The sequence below is a fragment of the Takifugu rubripes genome, chromosome 4 (assembly GCF_901000725.2).
Source record: "Takifugu rubripes chromosome 4, fTakRub1.2, whole genome shotgun sequence".
Lineage (NCBI taxonomy): Eukaryota > Metazoa > Chordata > Actinopteri > Tetraodontiformes > Tetraodontidae > Takifugu > Takifugu rubripes.
Genome location: NC_042288.1, coordinates 8,388,371 through 8,402,093, shown reverse-complemented (window position 1 = coordinate 8,402,093; position 13,723 = coordinate 8,388,371). Strand labels below are relative to the sequence as shown.

At 43.3% G+C, this 13,723-nt stretch overlaps 1 protein-coding gene across 2 annotated transcripts in view; it reads left to right on the top strand.

Annotated features, from left to right (window-relative positions):
* Positions 1–13,723, top strand: part of gfra1a (gdnf family receptor alpha 1a) — a 52,697-nt gene that overhangs the window by 4,205 nt on the left and 34,769 nt on the right. Inside the window, exon 4 of one of the 2 annotated variants that reach the window (XM_011603143.2) lies at positions 6,347–6,484. The exons of the other annotated variant lie outside the window; for it this stretch is intronic. Coding sequence (XP_011601445.1) covers positions 6,347–6,484 — 138 coding nt within the window. The remainder of the gene's footprint in view (positions 1–6,346; positions 6,485–13,723) is intronic. 2 annotated transcript variants of the gene reach the window in all.

Here is a 13,723-nt window from a genome sequence, read left to right as displayed (position 1 = left end):
ACCATTGGAAACCTTTAGGACAGTGTCGCAAGAGTCCAGGTAAAACCTTCCTCTTGAAGCTGGGGGGATGGCAGAAGAGTTTGAGAGATATTCAGTTAATATACTTTAAATAAACCTAAATGCTGCTTTTCTGAGGTGTTCAAACTCACATATAGGCTGATCTCCACAGTGCATAATTACAACTGTCATCCTTAAGTAACAGCATGTCGCCTGAAATATTTCAGAACACACACACATATACACAGAGAGAGACATTAATCCCTTTTGAAAGATCTCATCATTTGTTTATTCGTGGAACAAAGTGAGGACAGCTGTGGAATCCAACCAACGACTGCGAACTGGCAGGAATTTAAACTCGTAAACAAGACGAGAAAGCGGACAAATGGCAGTGATACGTGCATGTGGATGTGTGTTTTCAGAGTCCTGGTCCATGGTTAGATTAGGATGGTGGTCGCTTTGCTCGCTCATTTTTGTCCACAACACCCTCCCTCGTGTTCAGTCTCTCCATCTTTTCTCTTGCCCTGCCTGATGGGTCTGTTTCAGTTGACATCAAGGGGATTTCTGCTGCGTCTGAAACCTCTGAGACTGCTGTGGATCTGCGTTCCTCGCACCCGTTCACGTTTACATCCTGCATCACACATGCAGGTTTATGTAAAACCAGCTCCCTCGCACCACCGGCGTGCAGATCTTTGTTCACTAGGTTGATTCTTTTGCTGTACACAAGGTAGACGTCATGTCAGGAAAAAGCTTTCTTCTAGTCTCCATGTTTATGAGTCACTGATCCATGGCGGGGTGGGGGGGCAACAGAGAAACAGAGCATTATTCTGAGATTAAAGTGGACTTGGAATTACTGCCACACCATTTGGCTCAGGCTGCTGGAAATGGATGAATACACAGCTGGGGTGGTTTCATGTTTCTGTAGACATCAACAGTCGCAGTTCCAGGTACTTTTAGCTTTTTAGCCAAAAAGACTCCTCGTAATCTGCTGCTTACATGTGTCCCTCCTTGTGGGGTAGTCTTCTTTTTTTTTTCCTTAAACATTCTGAACATAAAAAGTGCCAAAGCACTGCTGCGGCACTTCACTTATTTCCAAACACTGAGGTATATGATCACTCTGAGCGACGGCACCGTTGGTAAAGAAGACACCATCTGAGTCTGTGAGCCATCTGTCATCTGGAGAGGTGAGAGAAATATAAGACAGCACAAAATGGAAAGCGACACAGATCTTAATTGACAGTCTGGGCTGCAGCCAAGGGCGACTGAACTTAAATAGAGCAGCCGTGGATAAATGATGCAGTGGAAGTGAGTGAAAGTGGATAAGAACGTCACAGATTCTCAGAGGTGCAGCGAGTGAATAAGAATGAGTTTATACAGCTCTCATCTTCCCTTTGGTTTGTGTACTGACCTTTTTTTTTTGTTTGACAATTCTGAAGTGATAATGGAGATGTTCAGCTGGCTGCACCCTGGACTTCATACTTGTGCTTAAAAGCAGCCAACAAGCTGTTGGATATAATAGACAGAATTTATAAACGGTTCTCCTCTCATGGGCATGAAGTCTAAATACTTTCATCTGTGCATTCTTTAGGCGTGTATGGGTATCTTGTTGGGAACACACTCTGATGTGCAAAAAAATGTAAAAAAAAAAAGTTTATATGTAACAATGCCCTGTTACCTCCTGATACTGAATGTAATTCCATTTTTAAAATGTGGGAAAACTAAAGGGAACAAGTAAACTCTTCATTTCCACATCCTTCAGTTCTCACTTTGATCGTCCACTTACTCACTCACTTTAAGCTTGCACGCACACACGTCACCTTTTCCACAGAGAAACTCATAAACCTGTAGCTTAATACATAGAACACCTGACATTTCTACCGTTTTGCCATTACCACAACCCACAATCCTCTACTGTCCAGCACATTCATAAAAAAATAAAAATCTCACCACCAACCCACACATACTGTACGACTTCCGCTGCTGTCAGCAACCTTAATTAAAATGCAAATGCATTCCAGTCACTGAGCTGTCCAACAACGTAGCTTATATGGTACAATGCTTATATAGATTTGCATTGAAAATAATGCACAGCTGTCAGCCCATTCAGATATTCCAAAATTCAGAATTTGAATATATACTTCCAGCCTCTGCATCACCCACTCAGCGATGATAAACCCAACTCCATCCACACCTCAATGTTGTGTCTGAGCATGTGGCGAGACTTCATCTTGGCCTCCCTCCTTCCCTCCCTCTCTAAAGTCAACGTTGGAGAGGGCTCCTGTACATCAGCGTGCATGAGTTGTGGGTGTGAAAACAGCTGTAAGTGCGTGGCCCGGCTGTCAAACTTAAGCACAGCTTGAAAACCTTCCCGTGCCGACACGCGGGGCCCAGAGGTTGTCAGCGCCACTCGAGCACTGGCTGCAGGAGAAGTCAATTTCATTAAGAGCTGCCAGCGTTTAGAGATAAAAACCCACTATCTTTAACCCTGCCTTCGTTCGTGTGTTGGCCTGCATCTGTAAGTGGGCGTTTACGTGAGTATGAGATGGAACTCCGAAGACTTATGGAGGTAGAAACCTAATTTATTGTGCTGCATCTTCCAGGGGGAGCGAGTGTATCCAGCCTGTTTCATAACCCTATTTTTTCTGCTTTTATTTTTCCAGAGTTGGTTGACTGAGCACACTCCTGCCAATCCCTGCGCCACGCTTATTCAGTCAGATATATTTGTTGCAGGGTATAAACATTCCTACGTTGTTGCCACCAAGCAGATTTAGTGTTAAAATTACAGGAGTTGTTAAAGCGAGTGGGTGGATTTAGCCTTTATCTCCCCTCACCAGAGCATCCTAAACTCATTAAAAGTGATGAGACACGATTGGCCCAGATTTTTATGACCTTCGTAGACACCTGATCTGATTGTGCGTTAAATGCAAAATATCATTTTACAGGAAATTAGTTTTGTGTTGTTTTACATGGGGAAAATAAAAGACCGAGTCAGACAAATGAGGAATGCAAAGCCACTTTTAGTCACAAGCCTGTGACATGCTGGATTGATGAACACGTCGGCTTATATCTGACTTTACGTTAACATACCCCGTAAAGAGCACGTGGCAATGTTGAGTCTCCCATTCTCGGTTCATTCCATCGGCCCCAGTGCCTTTCAGGCTGGACAATATGGTCCAAAGTAAATGAATGTCAAACTGTAACAATGTGCACACTGTTCATCTGAAAATGCCAAACGCTTAGGCGCACTTTATTCTGATTCCATGACAATTTAAAAGAAATGATTACTCGTTTTGTACCATCTTCAGCTGACATTCCAAACCTGCGTGTGTGTCTTTCTTTTAGTCAGTTTTTTTTCCTGTGTACGTAATGCCTCTCTTATAATGCTGTTTTACATTGTTTCCTCATGTCCTGCAGTGGAGTTTGTTTTGTTAAAGACTTTAAATCGACTCCGGACTTTCCTCTCCCTGCTTCTCGTCTCATATATGAAACCTAATCAATACAGCACCATGTTGGATTGGAAACTCGAGGCTGTGTCTACAAGAATCTATTGATTTCTCCCTTTTTCTTCTCTTCCCTCCATCTTAACTGCCCAGACTCTTCAGCTCAGACTGGGCTTCATCCATCACGGCTGTTGCTCATGCACACGTCCACACTGAGCTCCGCTTTGAGAGGAAGACAAAGCCATCCACTGACCTTATCTCATTTGTGCATCTGATTATTTTTTAGCATTTTTTTTTGCTACAGAGGTGGACGTCTGGATTTGGAAATTGATGGTTTTCCAAGGAATGACGCTGCTCTGGGAAGATACCTATACAATGGAGCAAAAAATAGCAAATAAAAAGATTCACATTCATTAAATGCACTTTATTATACAGCAGGGGTTTGTTGTAATTCAGACGTAATCAAAAAGCAAGGTCAAAAGAACACCTTTTCACTCCACGTCTCACAGCCTGTAAAGGTCTTTAATTTTAAACTTCCTCGTTCCAGCTGCCCCTTAAAAGCCTTGCTCCCCACGTATCTGTGAGCCTGCTGGCCACTTAATTCACCACACTGTTTCAAATGTGACTGATCCAGCTGTGTGCCACTGGCGCAACAATCCCGACAGCCGCCAGATCATCGGGTTGCCAGTTCTTTTGCAGTATGTGACGCCACAGGCCAAGAAAATCATTTAGCTACAGTAGAGGTGACCAGTGTTGAGTCACTGTGAGAGGCCGTTGATTGGACGTGAATTGGAGTGGTGATTCATCATAGTTAATAAATGTATTTGACAGCCCAAACCAGCGGCCCTCTGCCCGCGCCAGGTCTGCTCCCACCACACTGCCCACTTTATTTTGCCTGCAAATACAATTAGCTTTCCACGTTCACGACAGCAGACGCCTACGCCGATACTTATGCCGAATATGTGTGCACATGCAATCAGGCTCAATTCATGGTCAAATTGGTTGATTGCGCCCGCACACATATATTAATTTCCTCTTTAAAAAAATGTGGAAACATTTGATACTCCACAAAAGGTTTTGAAGAAATCTTGACTTGATTTTTTCATATTTAGGATATTTGCTTTTTTCAGAGCCTTCCTTTAAACCGGCTGCGGCAGTGCACTGCAGGTATTTACCGTACATTATGATTCCACTGCACCTCTTTGTGCATGACTGCCCATCGGCAGGTGCGACAAAACCGCAGCCTTGTGTAAAGCTTCTGCTATAAGCCCCCGGCTGCATCCAGTCAACTAGCAGGATTAATGCGACTCAGCTCAGGGTTTTTACTTGGGCTGTTGTGTCTTAACAGATTTTCATACTTAAAGCAGGCTGCAGCAGCCTTGGCCACACCGCTGCCTTTATCAAGAGAAATTCACTCTGAAATTCCCTCCTTGAAATCCCTGGAATGCATTTCCTTCCGTGACCGTTTGTAATCTTTCAGTAATATCTTATTGTACAGTTGATCCTTATTAAATCCATGAGAATGCTGCTGGCATCAGGTCGTCTTTTCCTCTTTGATTATTTCTGTTTACACTTATATAGTAGACGCTTTGGTCAGCACAGCCGAATGTGTTATACAGAGAAATACTGTTGTTTTTGTTGTTGTTGTGTGGCTACAGTCTTGGATTCATAGAGTAAATTGTGGTCTAATATTTTAGATTCTGCACCACTTGCTTTTTATTTGCTGCAGTTGCCCTGCTACAGCTTTCATAGTCTTGTGGAGACCCTTGTGTCATTATGTTTGAGCTCACTTGTGCATTCTGGTTGGATTCCCTTGATTCAGGGCATCTTGGTTTCGTGGCGATCTTCCTTTGGAAGTACGGCTGCACCTTTCTGCTTTGAAGAACACAATTCGAATGGAATTTGTCCCCTGTGACTGTGCCAGTCAACCAGGGAGTGCATGTGATTACAGCACGGTTTTTAGAACCAAAGCTTCACTGATTTATGCCCCTCTCGCTTGATCACAGAGGATCCCTGAACAGCAAACAAGGCCTTTGACACACAACAGAGTCAAGAGCAGATGCACACTTTCAGAAGTGTGAATCACCCAAAATTTATGCCATTAGTAAAACGCACACAGACACAACCAAACACACAGTAAAAAGGGCACCCAGCTGAGCTCTTGAAGCGCTCCAGTCTGTGCTCTCGGGCTAAATGAGGGCAGCCATTTGCATTTGTTTCATCCAAAACAATCCTGCTTACTTGAAATCTATGAACGCATGCCCTCAATTTTCCGTGCACCTTCAGATGTTGTCCTGCTGCTCGCTGTGTGTGATGTCAGTAACTGATTGCCCGGTTTGTAGACTGTCCTCATACAGTCTCAACTACACGCCGATGGTCGCGTTGTTTTTTTTCACATTTTTTTCAACACACAGCCAATAGAAAGACGTGAATTTGAATTTTAAAAAATAAAGAAATAAAAAATAAAAAATAAAAATTGTATGCTTGTGGATATTCTCTCAATAGAAAAGAAAAAGGAATTTGAAACATTTTATGTGGTTTGAAGATCTGATCGTGGTTTTAAAAATGTGTCCGTAGACGAGCCCCTTCTCTTCTGTCTGCTGCAGATTAGAACTATACTCCACAAAGTGATTCCTTCCTCCCTGTGTGTCCCACCCTTGTGTTGCCGGCCTCGTGTTATAAGGATCTGTCCTTGCTCTTTTGTGTGCCCTTCTGCCTTTTCCGTGTTCTTGTGCTTCAAATATGTCGCTTGCCCGCCTAAGTGATCTGGTACCCTCTTTCCATTCTTTGTTTATCCTTTCCCTGAGTTATCATTTGGAAGCTTGCTGACCCCGTGACCCTTGCTAGTCCTGATGAGCCCTAATAACTGTTGGTGGTTTGTGGCCCTGAATGAAGCGCATCTCTTGCAGAGGGTGGGGAACCTTGGAGCAACTATGTCACTGCAACACCTGACAGGGGGGGCACCCAGGGCAGAGGCAGCCCATCTTCCACAGAACTTCAGGATCCCAGTAGAAACAGGAGAGCTCATCCTAACTGGGCCATTCTGGGTAATGAAAGACAAATGTATTAGAGCGTTTCCATGATTATGCATGATTGTTTGCTTCAAACTGTGTCAGACGCAACATAGAATTAACAGAAAAAAACAACTGGTACAACTGTACAAACAACTGGTAGTCTTATTTTGCCCAAAGAAATCAAACTACAAACACAAAGATATTCAATTCACTAAAGTATAGTATTAAAGAAATATGTATAATTAAAAGAATGAAAGAATCAAAGATCATCAATTCAGCCACATGACAAGCATTTCAGGGCAGGGAGCCACAATGCAGGTTTTCTTTGGCAAATGACAGTTTAGAATGATCACGTTTAGAAATCTAAGACTTTTGAAACAAAGAAATCATGTTCCAAATCTTCTAGTGGGAAAATCAAGCAAGATATCCATTTTCTGCTAATGGTACCAGTTAGGGTCAGAGTGAATGAAGCCTATCCTACTGCTCTCAGGAACACATCCACAACTCACCGGTACCTATAAAAAGCCCCCCAGTCTGGAATGAAACCCGAAACCTTCTTGCTACGAGGCGATTCTGCTAACTACTGCACCACTGTGCCACCCTGGTTGAGATATTGGACTCTTACTGTTAGTCTATATGGAGCTGTCACTGACTTGGTGGGACATTAGGCAAGTTGTGGATATTTTCCTCCGGGACCATGATGGAGGGAGGTGTCAGCCCACCGGCCCGTCTGCCTGCTCAGTCAGCTGTGTCAGGGAGGTCTGACGTGCCCTTCAGAGAAAGTTTTCTCCAGCAGATGCACTCTGTTGAAAACCCCGGAGAAGCCTGCCACAGACGGAACTGGCGGGGGTGGAGAGCACCAGCGCAGGAGCATTGGGGGAATGCGTCATATTTTGATATTCCCACGATGCCATTTAAGGCTGCGAATTTCCATTTTAGAGGGCGGTCAATGCGTGCGACTGCTACATTAGTTTTATTGTCAAGACACGCGTGATGCCGCATCTGCCTCCTGAAAAGGCATTCCTCCCTTTTGAGATTTCTTTTTTGGTTTCTACTATTGCAACGGGAGGATATATCAAACAAAAACTTCAGTGGCCACATTATTATGATGCCATCCCATCCCCATCCCCCAAACTGACAGATAGGAACCAGGAGAGCTCTTGAGAGGCGAAGCAATGAGACTGAATACTGTGTCATGCAGCATCAGTAGCTGCATCGTGTTTGTGTGAATAGAGATAATTACATTCTTTTTATCAAGTCGCTGGAGCATGAAAAGAGCAGCTGGTATTTAGAATAATGTAAACAGAAGGTCATTCACTGCTTTGCGGTTCCTTTTTTGGCTGACTCGGCATCACTTTTACCGAAACATAACTTGACCAAATTCCTCAGGTATGTGTCCCTGCAAAGATGTCTGTGTCAGAAGGTGTGAGTGAAAGAAAAGGAGGATGTGCACATCTATGGGGAGGATGCATTTAATTTAATTAAAAAAATCCAATCCCTCTGTTCCTGAATGTAGACTCGGCGCCTCTGAGGTCTTAACTGTACATACAATCGTCCCCAAAATAGTCATTTATTAAAATGAAGTGTCCTTATTTAATTAATGGCGGATAATTTAACTATTAGAGATTGAAAAATGCTGGTCTTTGTTTTTGTTTTTTGTTTTTTTAATTTGTGGCCAATCAAGGCTTAAAGTCCAGTCTTAAGACATAATTATTCTTTAGAGAAGTATATTCATCTTTAAAGGTGAAAGTTGCAATCAGCATGTCATAAATGTTCAACCCAGTGTTATTTAATCTCCAAATCCATCTAAGTGTTTTGTTTTATGTTTTGCCTTTTACATGATTTGAAAACTACAGCTGCCTTTTTTTTTAAATCTGAAAAATGAAATGCAAGAAAATCCAGTATTCGGGGGTAAATCACGTGCTCCTTTCTGTGATTCGCTTCCAAACCACATGAATAATGCCTGCATGTCAGAGCTTATTTTAAATCTTAGTCAGAGGATCTTATGTGGAGGAGCCATGCTGGGAGTGTTTATCCTCTCATTCCATTATTAGAAACTTTGCACAATTCTCACAGCCTTAATCTAAAATGATTAATTAGAAACATAGCTGAAAGGTACGCAGAGCTCTTTAGTGCTAAATGTTTGAGATTTGCATTTTGAGAGCAAACCCGTCGTACCTCATCAGGAAAAAAGTAACATGCATAAATTAAGGAAGAAAATGAAGGAGGCAAGGAAACATGAATAATCATTGTTCATAAAAAAGAGATTATTGAGATGTTTGAGAATGTTGAGGTGCCACCATCTAAAATAAAGCCACTGCCTTTCATAATGTGCATTCTCAACTCAAAATTGATTTTCAGGCAGTTGTGATATATTTTGCTGAAAATTTTCCTGGACCTTCATTAATTTTCCTAAAGTGAAAGCAAAGAAATATAGACTTTTAACCTGTTGTCTGTTGCTTCACTGGGCAGGACAAAAACCTGCAAAATGCTTGACTGCGCAGCTGCTAATTGTTAAGATCTTTAATCCATACCCAGTGTGTTAGTCCTGCCTTTGTAACCCCACTAGCTGCATATTTTGGGTACATCGGAAAAGCTGTTAAATCTATTTCTTGTAAGGTTCAGTTGATGGGAAGATTAATGAGAACAATAATGAGAGATTCATGAGGCAGGACCCAGAGCTGGAGGGAGAGCCATGCTTCTGACCTGCTGAAAAAAACACAAACAAAAACTGAAATGAATCATCCTCAATGCTGTTACAAGCAAAAGCCTGAATGCCAAGTGGGGCATTGGATGGATTTGATGACACCTACAGGTTACTGGTACTGCCTTGCTCGAGGTTTTCACTTTAAAATCGTCCCTTACAAAGAGGAACACTTTCCATATATTCTCTATGAAACATGATAATGGCAGAGAGAGCTGGGATGAACATGTAACTGGCCTGTGTCCCCTTTAGAGGATGGAGAGTGGGGGTGGTCCTTCTACTATTATCAGTGTCAAATGACACTTTGGGTCAAAGAGGAGAGAAAATAGCGAAGATGGCTGACTCTGGGTCCAGTGACTTGTGGCGGTCACCATCAGCTGCTCAGTGGAAGCCGAAAAGAATGTCCTGCCCTAATGAGACAGATGAATATTGCTGCTGAGATAAAAGCACACAAAGAGACGGATGGAGAGAAAGAAGCAAAGACAGATGCCTGCTGTCCATGTCAGATCTTTGTGTCTGTTTGTCATGTGAGCATTCCGCTGTTGTCAGCCCCTCATTTCATCCATTATTCAGCTTTCTACTGGCTGGAAGCAAGGGTGGGGGGGGGTTGGCATCGGCCTGCCAGAGGGAGGGAGAGGACATAACGGTGTGTGGAGTCAGACACATTTTTGTTTATGTGTGTGTTTGCAGCTGCGAGACAGGTGTCCAAATTGAGGACTCACAGTATGCATCTGGTGGAGGATATCCACTGAGATCTCTGATACTGACACGTTCAGGTTCACCTGACTTCACGCTACAGTGGGGGAAAATATGCAGGGGGGGTTCCTTCCTACTGCTCCCGATAGGCTGCCGTAGAGGAAAATTCTGTGGTAGCCATGGAGCTGGCAGGCCCTTTATGATGGGAGCGTGACTCCATGGGAATCTGCAAAGAAATGAGACGTTGTCCCGTCTCAGATGCCTGTCTCCGTCTAAATCAACCTGTCATGCCCTCACAGATTCTCACCAAGCAGAAGTCTTTGCACCGCTATGTTGAAACTCATTTGTTTTTAATGATGCAGAATGGATTTTTTTTAAAGAACTGCGTTGATAGAAGGAAATAAAGTCTGCGTGTTGAGGCGCAGATTTTTGGAAGACGCTAAAAAGCTACTACATGATGATTTGTGTCCTATCAGAGGGTTGACGTACCTGGCAGGCCCAGCCGTTAGTGTCCGTACGTCCCCATTTGAGTTTGCATCGCTGCTCACTTTGAATCTGCCCTCCGAGCAGTTCACAGGAAATTTACAATGTACAGAGTTTAAAAGTGTGGTAGTTGGATTTTCTGTGCATCTCTGTGTGGGGGGGGTTATGGAATGGGGGGTATGTGTGTGTGTGTGTCAGCGGAATGAAAGCTACAGAGTGAGGCAGCGAGCGTAGGCTGTGTGCTTAAACTTGAGAGATTTACATGCAAAGCACTGGTGCTCCTGCATCTTAACTTGGGGAAGTGAAGGTTGAAATGTACTGTGCAAATGCGCTTAAGACTGGTGAGGAAACCAATTTCATTTACAAGTGGGACCTCAGAGTAGCGCATTCCCACACTTCATCACAAGATGTTTGCCTTGTTTTTCCTGACCGGAATAACGAGGTCATCGTACGATAACTGAAGTCATCCCTGGTAGTTGCACAGTCTGGTTCTAATACACTTTCTGACTCTTTAAACTCCTTGTGTACATAATTCTAAGCTAAACAGGGAAGTCTGCCAGGTTCACAGAAATGAGCGGGTGGGCTCACAGGGCGAGTAGGTGAAGAGGAACAGATAATTTAAAAGAGTTTGTTTGCCTGGATACGAGAAGATTCCTCCTCGATGGAGTCAGGGGTGATTTTTGTAATTTGGCAACACTTGTGAACAGAATTGGAGCCTTAAATCCAACAACTTTTCTCTCTGATGAAGCTGAAATGTGCACTGCAGTGGAAATTTTAATTGGAAGAAGCAGATTTAAAACAGGGGAACTGCTTATGTGAGCTATGTTGTCTCGCCTCTTATCACACCTGCTTTTGAGTTAACTTGAGATAATCACATGTGTATTGTTTGTAAGGGGATTTGTAATCACTGAAAGATCATTTTATTGATTTTATCATTTCATTTTAAAGCAGCAGCTGTGACCCAGTCCTTCAAAAGGTGCTCGCTGCTATCTCCCGCTGGCCATGTTGATGCCCTTCTGCCATGCTAGTCCTTTTCACTTTTAAGTACTGGTGCTTCTCAAGACACGTGTGGCCCTCTTTCTTCGCCTTCTCCCTCAGCCCGCCTCTCTCCACCTCTGTGTTATGCCATGTTGTAGTTGGGATTATGGGCTCAGACTGCCAGTTATGCTAGGCTTGCCTGCTCCCTGCTCTCGGGTCTACGGGGTATTTATGTGAGGGATTTTTAGAAGGTCTGGAACGCTATCTTAATGCCATTTAAAATGGCATGAAAAATGAATATTTGGCTGTCAAATAGGTGCCCCCAGAATTGTTTCTCTTCATTGTTGTGTTTTTTTAATGTCACACTTAAATCTCACCGCCTCAAATGTTGCAATTAAAAGCATAAGGAGATTTTCTTCATTTCCATCCAACTCTATTATATTTTTCTTTCCGTTAATATTAGTCAAAGCTACAGAGTTGGCTCTGAAATGACAACAATACACACATAACGGGAAAACAGGTGAAAAAGCTCTCATCAGGCTTGAGTCAATTCTCATCAGGGGTGGGGGAAGATCCTGAAACTCTCCCGAGTGTATTTTCAGGGGCTTATCCTTCAATTTTGAGTCATAAATCTGGATGTGGAGAACAGATGTGACTCAGACAGGCTTGGCCTGGCCTGAGTGTGACTGCAGCTAATCTCATTGTCTACACACAAGATCATATAGCTGCTGCAGTAGCACACAAGAAGTTAATTGCAGAAAGCCGGCATGAAGTCTCACAGGAGCAATTAATTTGTGTGCCTGGGCTCTGTCAGAGCACCGAGAGACCATGCCCTTCCACTCCGAGAGATTCTCTTATTTATCCTGTTATTTCTCTGAGCCATCGTTGTGATTCATTCAGCTGTTGTTGTGTCGGTTTTTCTTTATAAGAGCACACAGTGATTTTATTTCACCGCTTTTTGCCACGCCAACAGGTTGACAGGAAGCAGTCTAGTGGTAAAATTGAGGGGGTTTAGGGACCCTCTCAAAGATCAGTGGTTGTCATTTCATAAACTAATAAACAGTTGCTCTTTGTTTCTGTTGAACTGTTCCCACTGCTGTTGCACCACATTTTCACCGTATATTATCTGATCTTATGGCTGCAATTTGGTGATAGTTGATGTCAGAAAGGGGGAGAAACCTATTTCCCTATTTCCTTTTACCCAATCATGCTTTAATCTCTTTAAAATTTCAGTTGATCCCATTGAAAAATCTGCCTTTTCTTGTTTGCAAATGTGTTTTTGTAATCCGATGGGCATCATTGCTCATCATCAGCCTTGCCTATGAGACTTGTATAATATAAATCTACTTCCTGGCAACGTTGTCAGCTATTCTAAACAAAAACACATGTCGACAGCAGCTGGGCTGCGAGCTGTTTCCATTTATGTTGGCCTTTAAACTGAGCAACGGTTGTCGTCATATCAGGGTGCGACCACAGATCATCTGCTCCGCCGTGCAAACGTTAATCCTCTTCCTGGATTCTAGAACGTGTCGGGAGCAGTTTGCAAACTGCCGATGGCCTGGCGGGTTACGGGCGAGGGTGCTTCTCTCCTATCAAGCTGTGCTCGGCACACTTGCGCGGAAGAGGTAGCCGGTCGGCAATCGAGACGGTCTGTACAGACGACAGGTGGATGCCATTTCAAGAAGCATTGCAACAGAACCGAAGAGGGAAATTTAGAAAAGGGCACCATGAAGAAACCCCACCCACTCACGCTGGTCCAATTAAAGCCCCCGGAGAGGGGACCGAAGCATCAACCTTTGACCCTTCTTCATTACAAGAATAAGAGTGAATAATTTGAGTGTCAGCTTTCGTCATGCACCAAACATTTGCTTCCATTATTGTTTAATCTCATTTTTATGATTATTTAGTACTTATTCATTAGGTTATAGCTGAGTTTGAATAATACATTAGTGAAAATACCCATCCGTAATGATCGCTGTCATGAAAAACAAGAATGATAATAACTTTGGTTTATAAATTTTTTGCCAGCATCCCTGTGAGAGACAGCAGGAGTGAGTGTCTGAAGGATTATCCATCCTGTGAAAGCTCTCACCGTGATGCCGATGCAGATATTGAAAGTGAGAAGAGTGTGTTTGTGAAACGAAGTTAAAAGCAACAGATTGAGGCTGGGAGCCATGTTATTGCTTTGTTTGTTCGCCTCATGCCACGGTAATCTGTTTTACGCGCCGACACCAGATCTAATCAGCTGCCTGATAGACGGGACGGAAAGAGGCGCATTTGTGTCACCGCGGCGAAAGCGGCGCGTGAATCACGGGTTTAAAAAACGGGGGAAATGCTGTTGGAATTGTAGATCGAGATTCATAAAATCAGAAACAAATGCGCCGGACTGCTTCCATTGGAAGTCAGACCCC